Source organism: Amblyomma maculatum, chromosome 11 (assembly GCF_055883805.1).
Source record: "Amblyomma maculatum isolate TAMU_Amacu chromosome 11, ASM5588380v1, whole genome shotgun sequence".
In the NCBI taxonomy this organism is placed as follows: Eukaryota; Metazoa; Arthropoda; class Arachnida; order Ixodida; family Ixodidae; genus Amblyomma; species Amblyomma maculatum.
Genome location: NC_139354.1, coordinates 52843730 through 52860670, shown reverse-complemented (window position 1 = coordinate 52860670; position 16941 = coordinate 52843730). Strand labels below are relative to the sequence as shown.

Below are 16941 nucleotides of genomic sequence, written 5' to 3'. Positions count from 1 at the left end.
CCCAGCAGCGGTCTGCTATAATTTGTTTACCTGGTGTTCAGCCGGAGAGCGGCACGGCTGCAGATCAACCCGAGAAGAAAACGTTCCGGTATGCTTCATTAAAAGATGCTGTGTTTGCTTAAGGCTCTAGAGAGTTTGCGCGGGTGAAGGGGGGGGGGGGGGGGGGGTAGAAGGAAAGGACGTTTTTGCAACCTTTACAAACGAATTATTTAGAAGGAAATTGCAGTTCCACATATAAAGATGTATAAAAGTCATAAAAAGTGTTACAATCAGTGTTGCAATATGGGTAAAATCTGTATTTTGAGCCTTAGGTGCCTGTAAAAACTAAGTCCAGTGTTTTCGCTAGTTGCACGACAAGAACCCAAATAAACCTGAGTTTTTCCTGAAAGCTTACAAAATCAGCTGTGAATTTGTTTGGATTTTTGATTTTGTAGTGCGATGAAGTCTGAGGCGTTTTAAAGGCTCCATATTGAAAAGTTATGGTAGCTGCAATTGATAGCCGGCACTGTAAACTAAGAGAAAATGGAAAATTCGGGAGAACAGGAAAGAAAAATCTTTATTCGCAATTTTATTGCGTCCTCATGTCTGAAATCAGCAATGTTTCTTACAATGATCCAACTGATCCACTTGTGTGCGGATGGAATGTTTCACCTTGCCTTGTGATTGTGCCGTGAAGTGCAAAATAAATATGCATACGGCTTCGCAAAGCCGGAAAAGTCAAATTATTAAGAGTAGTCTGGCGCTTCGGACATAGCGCAGTGTTTGTCTCTTAAAAGAAATAATCCCTTAAAAGTCTACTATAATTTTCATTCCTTGGTGACTTCAAACTAATCCTTTTACGACGAAGTAGAGCAATGACGTCAGCACCAGGAGAGCATTCAAGACCGGTGACGATGCGGCGCTCACCCAACCTGTTGAAGGATAAAAAAGCGGGTCGGAAACACTTGAGAGAAATACGACTGAGAGATTTAGGGTCATGCCATAGTTTAATAGAAATATTAACTGTTAAGCACTTCACCCGGTTAGCGTACACGTTAAGAAGCATTCACACACAGAGAGCGCTTGAAAAAGCGTAATAAAACTCTCAAAATCGATACATAACAAGTAATATCGAAGGAAAAACTATCGGCATCAACTCGCTTCTGAATATGAGTTTGATTAATTATATAAATTATGTAGCGCATGAATGGAGCAGGCCTCGCAAGTCTGTAATTCGACGTCATGTGTTCGGAGAGCGAGAGCCTGTAATGTGTTCATTGACCATAAATTGCCATCAACTGGTGGCAAGAAACGTTATATTGAACAAGGTGTAATAATGCAATCTCACAAGGCAGCAAACCCTCATTCGTAAATGCAAAAAATTAATAATAATAAAGTTGTTGAGGTGAAAATACTTAAATGCTTTACTGAAATAACCGGAAAAGATCAACGCAGCGTCTTTTTGATGCAAAAAACGCTGTTAATGTCATGTCTGGCTGAAAATCCGTTTACCGTCAAGATCCTTACGGAATATAGGAATAGCCCTTTTATGTTCCTAAACCTGTATGCTGACAGCATGACGCTTACTCGACTACTACGTCATAAAATTGTGTTCTGGAAGGTCCAGAGTGAGGCACAGCACCTCATCCTTAAGGCACTTAACGAGCCGTTTCTACAGGTATATGTAGAGCCTTTGTCAAAAGTGCAGATCCCAGAAGGTCTACTTTCGAGCTGTTTAGTGGTGCCGATTTAGCATAACTGGAGGCCGCTGCTTCCTGTTGGGGAGGGTAGAGTAAAACTTCTTCTCACCGTCAAGATATTCGGAACACTAGAAATCCATTACAAGCCGCAAGAAGTGGCTCAGAAGCAGATCGCCTGGACTCTACACTGTTGACGTCTGTCAACAGTCTGTCAACGTTTTTGGAACCTTACCTGGAGGTGGCATGGTGACGGTTCTGTAACCTTCCGACGTGTACGACGTGTGTTCAACAACAATTTGGTAATGGTACGTAACGTTGTACTGTGCTTCGGGCTTCAGATTGTCGATTCGGCGTTGCATTTTTTTAGCCTCGATGAAGTAGGGAACACATAACTTTTGAGAAGAAACAAGAGGGCAGACATGAATGTACATCATGCCTTCCGGGTACTTTGACTGCCACGTTGCCAACAGGGACGTTGAGTTCAGTGGCCGTAGGTTGAAGTTGCTAATCCCGGGCGCTGTAACACAAAGACGCCAGTTAAACTCTACAACTACTTAGAATGGCTTCGTTTGTGCCAGATGAGGGAGCACTTGTTGCAGCTTAGAAAATAAACAAACCGCGTTGCTTTTATGGGAGGACCTAAAATATAAATCTCTCCAAGCAAGCAGCTACTCCCTGTCATTAACCATTTAGATATCTCTGTGAAACTAGCCACGGCACACTTCTTGCTGCCAGAAAAGCAAGACTGCACAGTGCGCTTCGAATGATTTCCGCTTTATTTATAAATAGTTTCTTTCATGGTGCAACAAGGTAGCCCAGTCATGCTGCGCACCAAAGTGTGTTCTTTGATCACAAAATCTGTTCTTTAACCAAATTGTTCTGCTTGACTAAGACACCAGGAAGTGACGTGCCAAGACATGAGTTTCAATTACGATCAGCGCACTCTACTTAATGGTACTTTCTGCCCGCTCTAAGTATGTATTTGTCTTTTAAATGCCAACTGCCAACCATGAGACCGACTGTGGAAAGAAATTCATGTGTGTGAATTTGGAAAGCTGTTGTATCAGTCTGATGTCAGTCATGGAGCGTGCATTTGTTTATAACGAACTTTATATTCGGCTACTGCGTCTTCTGTAGGAATTATGTGGCCGTCCGTATATTATTGGGAAAGCAATACTGCTCGCAGAGCGTGGTCCGGTGGTGACTATCCTTTGAATACCTTTGACCTTTAGACGACCCCAAGCTGGCAGGAGCTGCCAACTTGGGTCTCTCGTTTCACATAGGACGGTTATGTCAGAATCAGCCTGCCAGGACCCTGGCATTCACGTTACTCCTACAGCCCAATAAGGCACGTCGATACAGCTTGGGTAAAGAGGGGCTTTATATGTGGGCTGGAAGGAGCTGCCAACTTGGGTATCTCGTTTCACATGGGACGGTTATGTCAGAATCAGCCTGCCAAGACCCTGGCATTCACGTTGCTCCTAGAGCCCAATAAGGCACGTCGATACGGCTTGGTTAAAGAGGGGCTTTATATGTGGGCTGGCAGGAGCTGCCAACTTGGGTATCTCGTTTCACATGGGACGGTTATGTCAGAATCAGCTTGCCAGGACCCTGGCATTCACGTTACTCCTAGAGCCCAATAAGGCACGTCGATACGGCTTGGTTAAAGAGGGGCTTTATATGTGGGCTGGCAGGAGCTGCCAACCATGGGTCTCTCGTTTCACATGGGACGGTTATGTCAGAATCAGCCTGCCAAGACCCTGGCATTCACGTTACTCCTACAGCCCAATAAGGCACTTTTTTTTCTTTATTGAATGGAAAAACTTCCGTAAAAAGGAACAACTCCACTTACTTAAACATGTCCATGTCTAAAGTTACCGGGCTGCTTAATACGAGCCCGTCATATCCCCAGCCCGACAATGCACAATCATCAGAACATCAAAAGTCTGGGAGACATACACATGCGTCTAGATACGGCATCCAGTTTGGAGGTTCTTCACGTGCAGCATATACACTTCTCACCAAAGCACACGGCTCCCGAAACACGGATTTCGACGATCTTGGTGGCTCTGCATGCCTGTCGATCATGCGGCTTTTCCGAAGGCTGAACAGTCCCATCAACACAAATAGATCGTAAGGCACGACAGAGTTTTTGTCAGGAGGCAAAAATCTAATTGTATAAGGCGTAATTTCAATGTCCTTTTTAAGAGTTCTTTGTAGTATGTCCCAAAAGAACATAGCATCACGGCACAGAATAAAGCAATGATCAATTGTCTCAGGCACGTTACAGAGACGACAATTTACCGACCAGGGCACAAACATCTCCTTATTGTGAAGAAATGTCTTGACAGACAACGTCGCTGTATGTAATTTGAAAAAGAATATTATGAAGAAATATTATGAGAAAGAAATATTATGAAGACGAAGATGAACCAGGCGAGGATATCACAAAGACGAGGAGAAGAACGACGAAGTGCCGCTGCGCTGCTCGAGCTCGCTTGTGGAGGCCTAGACTGGCTGTGCTCTTGTGTGGTTCTCTGTGCAACTTGGAGAGGGCTATTATCCCTGTTAAAGGACAGCCCAATAAGGCACGCCGATACGGCTTGGTTAAAGAGGGGCTTTATATGTGGGCTGGCAGGAGCTGCCAACTTGGGTCTCTCGTTTCACATGGGACGGTTATGTCAGAATCAGCCTGCCAGGACCCTGGCATTCACGTTACTCCTACAGCCCAATAAGGCACGTCGATACGGCTTGGTTAAAAAGGGGTTTTATATGTGGGCTGGCAGGAGCTGCCAACCATGGGTCTCTCGTTTCACATGGGACGGTTATGTCAGAATCAGCCTGCCAAGACCCTGGCATTCACGTTACTCCTACAGCCCAATAAGGCACGTCGATACGGCTTGGTTAAAGAGGGGCTTTATATGTGGGCTGGCAGGAGCTGCCAACTTGGGTCTCTCGTTTCACATGGGACGCTTACGTTAGAATCAGTCAGCCAGAACCTTGGTATTGCGTTACCCCTCTAGGCCACTAAGGCACGTTCATACGGCTTGGTTAAAGCGGGGCTTTATGTTTAGGCTGGGGAAAAAGAAGAATTAGAAGAATGCTCGGTCACCCGCAGCTATTGCTTTCGCTCAATATTCGGTTCAGTAGCGTTGAACTCTTCTATATGTTTTATTTTTCTAAGTTTAAAAGAGTGGCGGTGATCTATTAATGAACATGGTAGCAATCTGCTACACTTCCCAAAAGGCAATTGGCCATGCGACTCTGGCCGTGACACTAAAGTTGATTCGCTTCGGGAAAATTTGGACCCTATAGCTAAATTATTAAGACTTGACAAAATGATTATAGTTAACAATGCCAGTAGAGCCTCAACATAAATAGCAGCGGTACTGTCTCACAACTCACATAATTTTGGAGGTGCTTCATTCCACAGCTGTCTAACGCCCAGCGTATCCTCCTGAAATGGAGAGAATAACATAAGTCCTGCATGTTGCAACGCATGCAGCAAAGTAGCTAAGGAAACTACATGATGATTTGTGGAGCGTACTTGACACAGAGCCGATGCTTATAGTTTTTTTCTCGCTGTCGTATTCGTCTCCTCTATTCTTCCGGTCTGTTTTTAATAACGCTAAGAAAAACAAGAAGTAAAAAAGCGTCTATGGTAGCGCCAGCATTCTGGTCAACCTGCACTTCCAAGGTGTGCACGTGGAACGAAGAAATTCTTTCTGCTAGAAATAAGGGGAGATAAAGGCTGACTAAGGCTGGCTCAGCATAATGAAAATCACCATCAGTGTATAAACGTAAACGAATAAAGGAGGCGATCAAGAATAGAAATGAAATCAGTAAGAAGCAACATTTCAATAGTATAATGGTCACAATAGAACCAAAATTGGTACACTACTGATTGCAAGACTGAGAAGCGAGAATTTCATCTCTGGCTTAAGGAATTTAACGTCCCAAAGCGACTTAGAATACGAGAGACGTCGTAGGGGGGAGGCTCCGGAAATTTCCACCAGCTTGGTTCTTTACCGTGCAATGCCATCGCAAAGCACACGAGCGCCTTGCATTTTGCTACCACCGAAAAGCAGCCGCTGCGTCCGGGACCAGAATTTGAACGCATTGGTGAGCTAAAAAAAGACGGTATCATATTTGCTGCGAAAAACTTATTGATTGCACCTGAATATTTTGGCAATTATTCATTATTTCACACGGCTAAATATAATACGACATTTTACGTCTCCGTATTAGCTGTCACAGCCTCCTGGCCCTTACAAGACTATTTGGAGTTTAATTTTACCGCTTTGTCTCTTGCGCTCAGGCAGTTTTTTTTGTCTCTTGCCTTTGCGCCAGCGCCTTATAGTCGCAATAATAAAGGTATGAACTGCGGCAGTCCTTCACTATTCATCAGCTCGCTATTCCCTATTCATTAGTGCTATTCATCAGCTCGATTTTACAACCCTATATTGACAACAGAACCCGAGCAGGTAGCGCTTGAATAGTGCGGTATGGCTTTATGGGGTTTAACTGCCCAAAGCGACTCAGGCTATGAGAGACTCCGTAGTGGAGGTTCATTACAGGGTTCTCTAAGGTAGTCGAATTTTCCGGAGCCCTCCACTACGGCGGCTCTCATAGCCTGAGTCGCTTTGGGACGTTAGACCCACAAACCACAAACCAACCTAACGTGCACTGAAATCGCACAGCGTAAGGGCGCCTTGCTTTTCGCCTCCAAAGAAAAGCGGCCGCTGCTGCCGGGATTCGATCCCGCACCCTCGGGCACGCGTAGTCGAGCATCTTAAGTACTGCACCACTGGGGCGAGGCAGTGCTTCAATAGATGTATTTTTTTGCACTTCTCATCAACTAAAGTATATACCAAAATGCATGTGTTATCACAAACTTCCACTCGCAAAACACTAACAGCATCTCAAATAACAATATTGAGCAAACATTTCTCGCTCGCAAACGGACTCGAATTCTGGCCGCATATAGGGAAAGTATGTCTAAGGTAACTTCATTTTCATTTGTTTTCGTCGTGTCCTCACTCGAAAAGATATCTGCAGGAGCTTCCGCATGAAATCTAAATAAACAAAGCGATGGTTAACGCATCTTTGCTTTTTTTTGTGCCTTTTCATGAAAAGAACAACGCCATATATGAACAGCGAGGAAAGTCTTCCACAACACGGATGAGCTAGATGAAGACGGAAAGTAAATAGCGTTGTTATGAAACAAACTTGCACCTCTATGGTGACTGCTCAACGCAAAAATGACGTCACCCCCAAAGCAAGTGGCCTTAGAACGCTGAATTTTCTGTTGCTGCTGACTTTAAATAATATATTTCGACCGCAAGGAAATCAGGCTAATACGTCACCGTCCCATATATAGTTTAAATGCAACAAGGAAGCCTTCACACCACCGGCTTTCCAAAGCGTATTGGCCCAACCAACACTGCAACCATAATTTCAGGTGTGGAAATTCTGACGAGAACAGTATACGTGGACTTATCTATCAAGCTGCGCTTTCTCGCTCCACGACTCTGTTTGCAGACGTACAGTATTTAGAGTGCCAAGGTGGCTGGTGGTCGTACTCGCCACCGCGCTGTGGGTTCAAGGGCATAAACATCGCTACTGACTTACTGTATTTCGTCGAGGTGGATTAAAGCCTCCTTTGAAAAGCCGTTCGTAATAGAACTGCCAGAGGGTTTCGAATCAGTGCCAAGATGTCAGCTTCGCTTGTCCCTTCGTTAGGTTACTGAGCAACATTGTGTTTTATTCTTAATTTTATTTGGAGCGAGATGGCGTCATATCGGTTGCCAGTTGCTTCCCATGTTAAGCATACGGTCTTTCATGTTGCACTTGGAATGTAGTTGTCTTCTTGTACTCTAACAATGTTCTACTGAAGACCGTAATTAGGCCTTCTTGGTAATAAAAGCCTATATCACCAGCTAAGTACTTTGCTAAACATTGCAAAGCATGGGTAAGTGATGAAAAGCTTAGACTAACGAGTTCTATGCACATTGCTTCCGCCTCTATACCATCCTTAGTGAAGATTAACCACTACGTAACCTTTTTATAAAATTTAAATATCGTAAATACGCTTACTGGAAAAAAGGCATCGTCATGTTCTCCAATACAAGCGCAAGGCTGATCCAAATAGGATAGGTGAGCAGCAAGTTACTGTCGATTTGAAAGGATTAGGTGAATGAAAAAAAAGAACGTTGCAAAATTAAGATCCTGATAATGTTTACAACCACATTCACACTAATGATTCATCATCATCCTCATCATCCTCATCATCATCATCATCAGCCTGACTATACCCACTGCAGGGCGAAGACCTCTCCCATATTTCAGCAATTAACCCGGTTCTGCGCTAGCTCTATCCACTTGGCCCCTGCGAACTTCTTAACCTCATCCGCCCACTTAACTTTCTGCCGCCCCCTGCTACGCTCTCCTTCCCTTAGAATCCAGTTTGTTACCCTAAGCGACCATCGGATATCCTCTCTTTGCACTACATGTCCTGCCCATGTCCATTTCTTCTTCTTAATTTCCGTCAGAATGTCGGTAATGAGTTATTTCTCCGACCTACTCTGCACGCTTTTTATCTCTTAATGTTACCCCTACCATTTTTCGCTCCATAGCCCTCTGGGTTGTCCTCAACTTAAGTAGAACTCTATTGGTTAGCCTCCACCTTTCAGCCCAATAGGTGAGTACAGGTAAGATGCAACTATTGTATACTTTCATCTTGAGGGATACCGGTAAGCTGCTAGTCATAATGATTACTATACTTAAATATTTTATGTCGGCTTCTAGCTAGGAAATAAATAACAAATATTTAATGATCGATATTCAAGCGAATGGAGGGAAATAACTCAGGCCGCAATTAACGGTTTCCTGTAGATTCCTGAATTAATTCTAAGGAAGAAGAAACAAAAATCTGATTGCATATGGCTGGATCAGTATCGAAGTGATCATGTTGGGGAAAACTAAGAGAATAATACTTTATATCAGAGATAGACATATGCTAATGCACATAATAAAGAATATAAGAGACAGGTACATTTTTGTAAATATTTTCTAAACTAGAGTCAACTAATTTCTTTATTAGGTGATTGAACCGAGCAACCGTTTGTTAATTCCTCCTTGGCCAAAACAAACCACTCTAATGCGCAAGGTTGACCCTTATTTCTGTAAAAATATCACTGTCGTTTGGCAAAACGGACCTATATATTTGTTGTTAGGCATGACCGAAAACTATGCGGAAAAGGCGAAATATTACCGCTGTGTGCTCAAGCGAGTTTTCAAACTTACCCTTTTCTGCGGGCTACCGTATACTGCCGATGTGATGCTTCCGATGGCCAAAATGTGTCCGAGCAATCTGAAACTGACAGCCATTGCAGCTTCTGTTCTGTTAGCAATGTGGGAATGGAATAGCCTAACTGCGAAGCACACGGCGGCCTGTTTTTCATTCAGGGACTGATCTTCCAGCAGGCAGATGTCGAGTGACGACATCGCTGTAGAGCAGATAAGAAGCAGCTAAAACATCCGGTGCAAGAGACGTAGATCCGGCAGTCTGTGGTGCTTCAATGCAATCACTCGTAGTTGATAACAAAGGTCTCCGGTATGGCGCAAAGGTGTCGCCTATGACGCGCCGATAAGGCGGGAATGCACACCTGTGACCAGGATTTAGCAGGAAATTGCTTTCAATCAAACACGCTCGAGGCACTCTTGAAGCGCTAGGTTTCAGATGAAATAACTGACTCTGACTGGAGGAAAATACGTCTGGACATGGTTGTGCAAGAAATAAAAAAGGCTGAGAAATCAAAATGAGGAAACACACTCCCTTAGAAAGAGCGATCTGTATTACACTTATTTGTCGAAGTGAAAGGCAAATTAAAGGCAGCACGGGGTAGACAGTTCACTCTGTCTTTTTGTGTGTGTGTGGAGTGGATTTTTTTCGACATCCATCGAAGCACAACCATGTGCACATACCAAGAGCAGAACTTATTGCACTGATTTATTTTATAAGTCTGCTGGCCCGCTAAGCACACAACGTAATATTAACGGGACATATGAAGCCTAAAGGAAAGCAAAATAACATCAAAATAAATGTGAAAATAAATTATAACGTAGGAGTTAAGGCATCATGGAAGTCTATAACTGAACAGCATGAATTGAAATGGCATTAAAAAAGTAAGGAGACAACAACAGCAACCACGAAAAGGGAACGTATACGTACGTAATACGCTTACGTAATAAAGACTGGTGCCCACGTCATGAAGAATCTCGAAAAGGTGATTTTTCTTGCTTTGAGTAAGGGGATAGCCACAGTGGATATGGGTCCGCTGCTATACCTTCTGCATGCTTCTTGCAAGTCGGTAATTATTTGTTTAGTAACCTCCTCGCCCTGGTGGGTGATAGCGAGAGCGATTGCCGCTTCCCCAGTCTCGAGAATGTTGTTGGGCTTGGTCGAGGCGCAGTTGATTTCCCTAAGCTGGTGATCAACCACGCTGGCTACCGCTCCGTATTGTTCTTTGTGTGTGGTCGCGTCGATGTACAATATGTTTTTTACTGCTAAGCTTCTTTCGTGTGCCTCCGATCTTATGCAGGCGCCAATGCCAGAGCATACGCCAACTGGGGGGCCCACACAACGACTGGGAACTGGACGCAGTCACTAGACGCTATGGAGTCATCCTTGAACATCAAAGAGCCTTAGGAGGATCTACCCACCTCCCCATGGAGACCTTAACAGAGAGCAGTCGGTCGGTTTCCTGGAGACAGCTACAGACCATACCCCAACCTGAGTAAACTCTGTAAAACCCATCCCACAACATATGGTAATAATGACCCACTATGGGGGGACCCTCTGCATTCTACCATGTTACATGGGCGTGTCAAAAACACAGGTAGCGCCAATAAACACCACACCAACATCGGAACAGTGGGAGGCTGCGCGGTCCTGCTCGGCGCCTGTTGACGAGCTCAAACTTATCGACAGAGCACGCAAGACGGCAAAGGCCACTGGAGCCCTGGACTGAGGGACCCACCCACGCCGGGAGAATTTCTTTTCTCGAAATAAAGTTTTCATTCATTCATTTATTGAGTCGGCGTGAAGTTCTTCTCATTTGACTGCGTCACTGCGAATTTCTCGCCGATGGAGCCGGTGCTAACCATGTCAGCTGCCAGTGGTTCGACCAAGGTAAGTCGGCTCGCTACTGCGGTCGCGTTGCTCGGCCGCTCCCCAAGCTGTTGTTCACTCTCTGGTTCAATTTCAATTTTCTCCCATACTTCCTGACTGTCTCGACATTCGCTTACAGTGGCTTTAAACTGATACGCCAAATCAAAGTACGACTTGGTACAGTTTTTCTCGCGCTCATGCCTCTCCCGACGTTCTTGCGGTGACAGTCGCTATCGTATTAGCAATGCCTTTCTCAGTTCATCGTAGTTTTTCAAGCCGCTGCCAAACAAGCGCTTGATTTGTTCCGACGCTTCATCGGAGAGAAGAGCTACCAATTTCTGTGCCCAGCTATCTCGCTCGGTGTGTTTACTTCTGCAGACACTCTCGAAGTCTGCCAAATACTCTGCATATCCTCTGCGATGATTAACGGTTGCAGACCATCTCGCGGTTTTCAATCGTTACACTGAATGACAATTAAAGCTATTTGCCCTTGCACGCTTATTCGATGGGCTGAAATCTCCAGATGCATCAGATTCGTTATGCGGGAAAACCGCTTTTCTCTTTCTCCGCGCTCTTAGACTATAAGCCTTTCACGCTCCTCGCGCCCTTGACGTTCCTAACGTTCAAGTTCCTCTTTTCCTCTTTCTTTATGCTCCCGTTTCTCAATGATCTCAAGGCATTCCGAAAGCACGTCTTCTTCAAGTCCCAACGCAAAAATTGTCGTTAGCACTTCTGGTTTTCTGAGTTTGTCAGTCAGATTCAGGCCCAACTTCATTTCGGTTTGCGCAACGACTTCAAATCCATGGCTGTTCAGAGTGCTGCCTTCTCTACCGCCAACTATTGCCTCGCTGCAAATTAACCTAGCAGCAACGACCACCAAATTACCAGCTCTGTTGTTTACACTAACAAAACTCTGGCAAAAATAAGTAGAAGAAAGTCCTGCACTCACCAAACCTCGCAATCTAGAATCCAGCGCAGTCGTTCCGCTGCAGGTAACCAGTCATCATACAGGGCTCGTTGCACTGCATCCGGATCGCCGTCGAGCTGCTTGCTACACGGGTCACAACTGAGACATCCTAGCTCTGCCTACCAGTTAGGCCACGGTCACGCCCGGGACATTCCGGCGCTGCCACCAGTTGTTAGGACATGGTCACGCCTGGGTCATCCCACCGCTGCCACCAGTTGTTGGACGTGACTCGAGGCTCCATCGGTATTGTTGGCCAAGGCGTCGACTAAAAAAACAACGTTTAATACAGCATCACGTATGAACAAGCAGGGAAGCAGGCCCGGAGAGAAAACTGACATGCTCACAAAGCAGGTGTCTTGGCATAGTCTTTGCGAAGTCTCTCTCGCAGCTCAAACAGCTGCTGCTTTTTATACGCTCGGCAGTTCAGATGGAAAGGGAGACGAATTCATGTCTGAGCAAGATCTTCTGACATGGCCTTTGCAAGTCTTCCGCGAGCCAGAACATTCGTGGTCTCTGACGCACCCAGCGTCTCCTTTCGCTCCTCCTGCGGTCCTCCCCGCTACTTCGCCAGCACTCCAGTGTGCCTTGTGCTCGCGGGCCTCGACGCGCCACCTTTCCGACGGTTCCTCCAGCGTCAACCGCCGCCCCTCTGCCTAGGCAGAGATATCTCAGCGGACCCTCCTGCTGCCGCCCTGATTCTCCGACGGGACAGCTTCCCGTTAGCTCTCAGCTCGCGGGCCTCGGCGCGCCGTACTCAGACGGTCCCCTCAGCACGATCCGCCGCGCCGCTGTCAAGGCAGCGGTTTCTCCATGGTCACCTCCTGCGGTCGCCCGGTTTCACCGAAGCAACAGCCTACTGCAGTGCCCCCGCCGTCCTTGCGCCATCCCTCCGGGGTGTCGTTGCCGAGTTCATTCTCGGGCTTTCCAGTCCGTTCTGGCTCGTTCCCGGAGCTAGGACGCTCGCCGAGCAGCACATTGATCGCATCGAAGCCGACCCTGCACTTGGCTAGGACTTGCCGGATGTGACTGCATTTGTGGCGTGTGATATATGGGCACAAGTATAAAAAACTGGGCGAGTTGGGTTAGATTTATCTTAAAGCAGCGCGAAACACAAGACTAAAAGAACAGAAAGAACACAAGAATAAAACACTAAAAGAAGCGCTTGTGTCGTCTCCTGTTTTTTTAGTCTTGCGTTTCGCACTGCTTTAAGATGGATCTATGGGCACCCCGGATAGCAATCTGTGTCTATGATGCTCGTCGCGGTGCTTTCGTGATTCGGACTCTTTCGGACTGTTGATCACCCCTTCCCGACCACTCCCCGCTATTCCCAACTTCCCATTTCCCCATTTTCTTAAGGACAAGAGTGTCGTCACGAGTTTTAGGCCGACATAACACGTGTCCTTGTAATACGATCGACAAAAAGTATAAGAGATGCTAGTGGCGGTGTGGATGGCTGAAGGTTTCTTTTTCTAACTTGAATTACGATTTTGGGAGCGTTGCGAATAAGCGAATCAATTTCAAATTTGCAATTATGGAATGCGCATTCCTATTTACTGCTCCATTAGCAAACAAAAAAGAAAATACTTCACATGGCAAATCTTTCCCTGGTACGGATGGAGCAAGCGTTACTACGGACTAATTTAAAAGGTCACAATAGCCAGTTAAACTCCCTTTTGTACATCCTTGCTTACAGTGCCTGTACTGTCCTCGAATTCGTATATTTTGCACACTAGATCCTCTGAGCTTAACATCAAGCCGCCAAAACTAACATAGTTACAAAATGGCAGCGCCATTTCGGTAGGTGTTGAGATTGCACCGAAGAAAACATTAGCTATTGAACTAGTTTTGTATCTTAAGGATGCAAAGCAATTTGATAAAACTTTGCAGTCAGTTATCACGCTGACAAACCTTAGCCATCAAATAAGGCAGAAACGTTGGAAGGGAGAGAAATACCAAACCCAAAAAGTGGAAGTGTACTATTGCGTTTCCATTCGTGACCTGTGTAAATGAGTCGTCTCCTGTTATACTGCCTTCTCAACCTTAATGTGTAAAATATAGAATTAATTAAACAACCTTTAGATTGAAAAACGCGCACCGGAGGGTGGCAAGCAATAAAGTGGCATGATCTACAGCATTTACAAGAAACACTGCCCCTGGAGGAGACAAAGTCAACTACGCTATGATTAGGAACTTAAGCACCGAACATCTGCAAGACCTAACGAAGTACATCAACGAAGAACTGTGGGAGAAGGGACAGGTCCCATCAGCTTGGAGACACGCGGATATCATCACCATACCAAAGGCTGGAAAGCCACCGGCTGTGGAGAGTCTCCGTCCTATCTCCCTCACTTCTTGCCTGGGAAAACTCTATGAAAAAGTAGTCCACCTAAGGCTCCAAAATTACATCGACGAAAACAACATCTTTCCTTCCTGCATGCTGGGCTTCCGCAAGGGACTCTGCACGCAAGATGCTTTCCTCCGGATTAGGGAAGAGGTAATCAACACCATACCCCGAAAAGGCGAAAATTTCATTCTGGCACTAGATCTCAAAGGAACATTCGACAACATTGGCCACGAAACCATATTGCAAGAATTAAACAATATCAACTGCGGAGAGAAAATTTTCAAATACGTGAAGGCTTTCCTCTCAGATTGCACAGCCACCATAGGAATTGGAGAGATCCGATCACCAAAAGTACCCATGCCGAACAAAGGTACACCGCAGGGTTCAATAATCTCTGCAATGCTATTTAACATAGCAATGATAAATTTAGCAAAAAAACTGTTGACCCGCAGTGATATTGGTTTCACTTTATACGCGGACGACATCACCATCTGGGCTACTCAAGGATCCTTGGCGCAAAAAGAAGGAGCTCTGCAAGCCGCTATAGACCTAGTCGAGGAATTTGCCGGGGAGAGTGGTCTTCAATGCTCCCCAGAAAAATCCGAACTTATCAGGCTACACAGAAGAAATTACAAGTCCCCAGGAGAAATTCAGCTCTCTCTAGGAGACCAGATAATTCAAGAGAAGGACAAGATCAGAGTTTTGGGGCTGTGGTTGCAAAGCAATTTGAGAGTGGATTATACAATCAAAACACTCAAAACCACAGTCAACCAAATTTCCAGAATGATTAGAAGGGTGACCTGCCACCGGAAAGGGATGAGGGAGGAGGACACCCTACGCCTTGTACAGGCCCTAGTCGTTAGCAGAATTACCTACGGGCTCCCATATCACGAAATTAGATTCACTGATAAAAGGGCCATTGACACTATCATAAGAGGAGCCTATAAAACGGCCCTAAACCTCCCGCCAGAAACATCAACGGAACGTCTTTGGGCACTCGGAGTGCACAACAACTTCGAGGAGCTCAAGAAGGTGGTTCTAGAGAGTCAGAAACAACGCCTAACAACAACGCAGGCGGGTAGGGAAATCCTGTCAAAACTAGGGCTATGGCAGGCACTAAGAACTTCTGAGATCAAATCACAAATTCCGACATCCACAAGAAACAACATCTATGTGAACCCGATACCCAGGCACATGCACCATGAGTTACAGAAGGGTCGAAGGAAAGCCAGAGTCAAATCATTGGAAAAACAATTGTCTAAAGACGCGGAAGTTGTCTACGTGGACATAGGGGCTTACGGCGAACCTGGCAAGTTCACAATAGCTGCAGTTGACCACAAGAAGAGGCCAATTATTCAGGCTTCGATCTATGCCAAGGATCCTGCGGAAGCGGAATCACTGGCAATAGCTATCACCATAAAAACACAACACAACCAAAATAAGTCATCAAACGTAGTGACGGACTCCCAACCAGCCTGCAGGGACTACCTGGCCGGAAAACCTCACAAAAGAGCGTGTGCAATATTAGGTTCCATCTCCCAGACGCACACAATTACATGGACACCTGGACACGAAGGCCTAGAAGGAAATGAGGTAGCGAATGATCTAGCCCGAGCTCTTACAAACCGGGCGGATCCCCATCCCTACCTCACCCCTCTCCTAGGACCCTACGGCGACAGGCTGGAACACCTACGGTTAGAAAGAAGAATTTTCTCACCACCACACAAACACCTTCCTTCCTCGGACGCTATAGACTGGAGAAAAATACAAACAAACACATTCCCTAATCTTCAAATTTTAAATAAGATAAGCCCAACAAAATACACGAGTTACTGTCCTTGGTGCGGTGCAAGCCCCACACTCTTTCACATCTCTTGGGAATGCCAGGACAAACCTGACCAACGTTAATAGTGCCATGCCCGACACACGAGCAGTGGGAGGCGGCCCTGACCAGCGACAACCTGGACCAGCAAGCCTGGATTATCCAGCTAGTCCGCAAGTCAGCTGCTGCCAGCGGAGCCCTGGACTAGGGGCACCGACCACCCAGCTCCTGCGAATATTTACTGATTATATGCTCATTAAAAGTTTTCTCTCTCTCTCTCTCTACAGCAGGTAGAATGAGAGGAAGAAGATGGCTTACACAGTAGGAAGCAGCACTGAAGAAGGATAGAAGGGGGAAGCCTCAATTCGCAGGTGGAGCCAACGTTTCGACAAGTGGACTTGTCTTCGTCTGGGCAAAGCGATCGTAATCTTTTGATATTGCCGAACCTAATGCCTTAACTATTTCTACTGAAACTAGCACTACGCCGCTGTCTGATTATATGGCTAAGCTCCTTCCGTCGTCGTGAAGATTAAATTGCGACTAAACGAGTGATACGAAGGATCCCAGTTATAGGAGGAAGCAGAGGGCAGACACCAGGCCGTCTCAAACCGATTCCAACCGTCAATATCGCGTTCAGCTCCATTCGCGCGCCTCAGTTCCATGCCTCTTTTTCGTCCATTTTGCCCTTTCCCTTTTGTGCCACGCACCTATCTTCCGCACGCTCCACGCTCTGGGATGACAGGATGAACGTTCATAGCGACTGCGCAGAGTCGGTTCGTCACGCGCAGCTGTCGCACCAACTTTGCGCGTTCTGCCTAGCATCGTAGTTTCGTGCACAGTGGCCTTTCTTTCCTTGTATGCTTATGAAACAGTGACGGACATCTTCCGGGTTGTCCGACGATTCCTTTTCTTTCTTCAGCATACTTGCGCTGCACAAGTGCACGACGCATTGCACAA

The 16941-nt window shown here is 45.9% G+C and overlaps 1 protein-coding gene across 1 annotated transcript; it reads right to left on the bottom strand.

The window, feature by feature from the left end:
* Positions 1-538: 538 nt before the first annotated feature.
* Positions 539-9200, bottom strand: LOC146173808 (uncharacterized). The gene is made up of 4 exons (XM_084584552.1): positions 8985-9200; positions 5085-5136; positions 1912-2196; positions 539-911 (listed from the first exon to the last, which is right to left on the bottom strand). The coding sequence occupies exons 1-4, from the start codon at positions 9183-9185 to the stop codon at positions 823-825; spliced, it is 627 nt and encodes a 208-aa protein (XP_084440678.1). The 5' UTR covers positions 9186-9200; the 3' UTR covers positions 539-822.
* Positions 9201-16941: the final 7741 nt, after the last annotated feature.

Coding starts and splice junctions, on each gene's coding strand:
- LOC146173808 (XM_084584552.1), bottom strand. CDS start 9,185: ATGTCGTCACTCGACATCTGCCTGCTGGAAGATCAGTCCCTGAATGAA. Junction 5,137..8,984: donor ACGGTAGCCCGCAGAAAAGG/GTAAGTTTGAAA, acceptor TCTCCATTTCAG/GAGGATACGCTGGGCGTTAG. Junction 2,197..5,084: donor TGAAGCACCTCCAAAATTAT/GTGAGTTGTGAG, acceptor TTTGTGTTACAG/CGCCCGGGATTAGCAACTTC.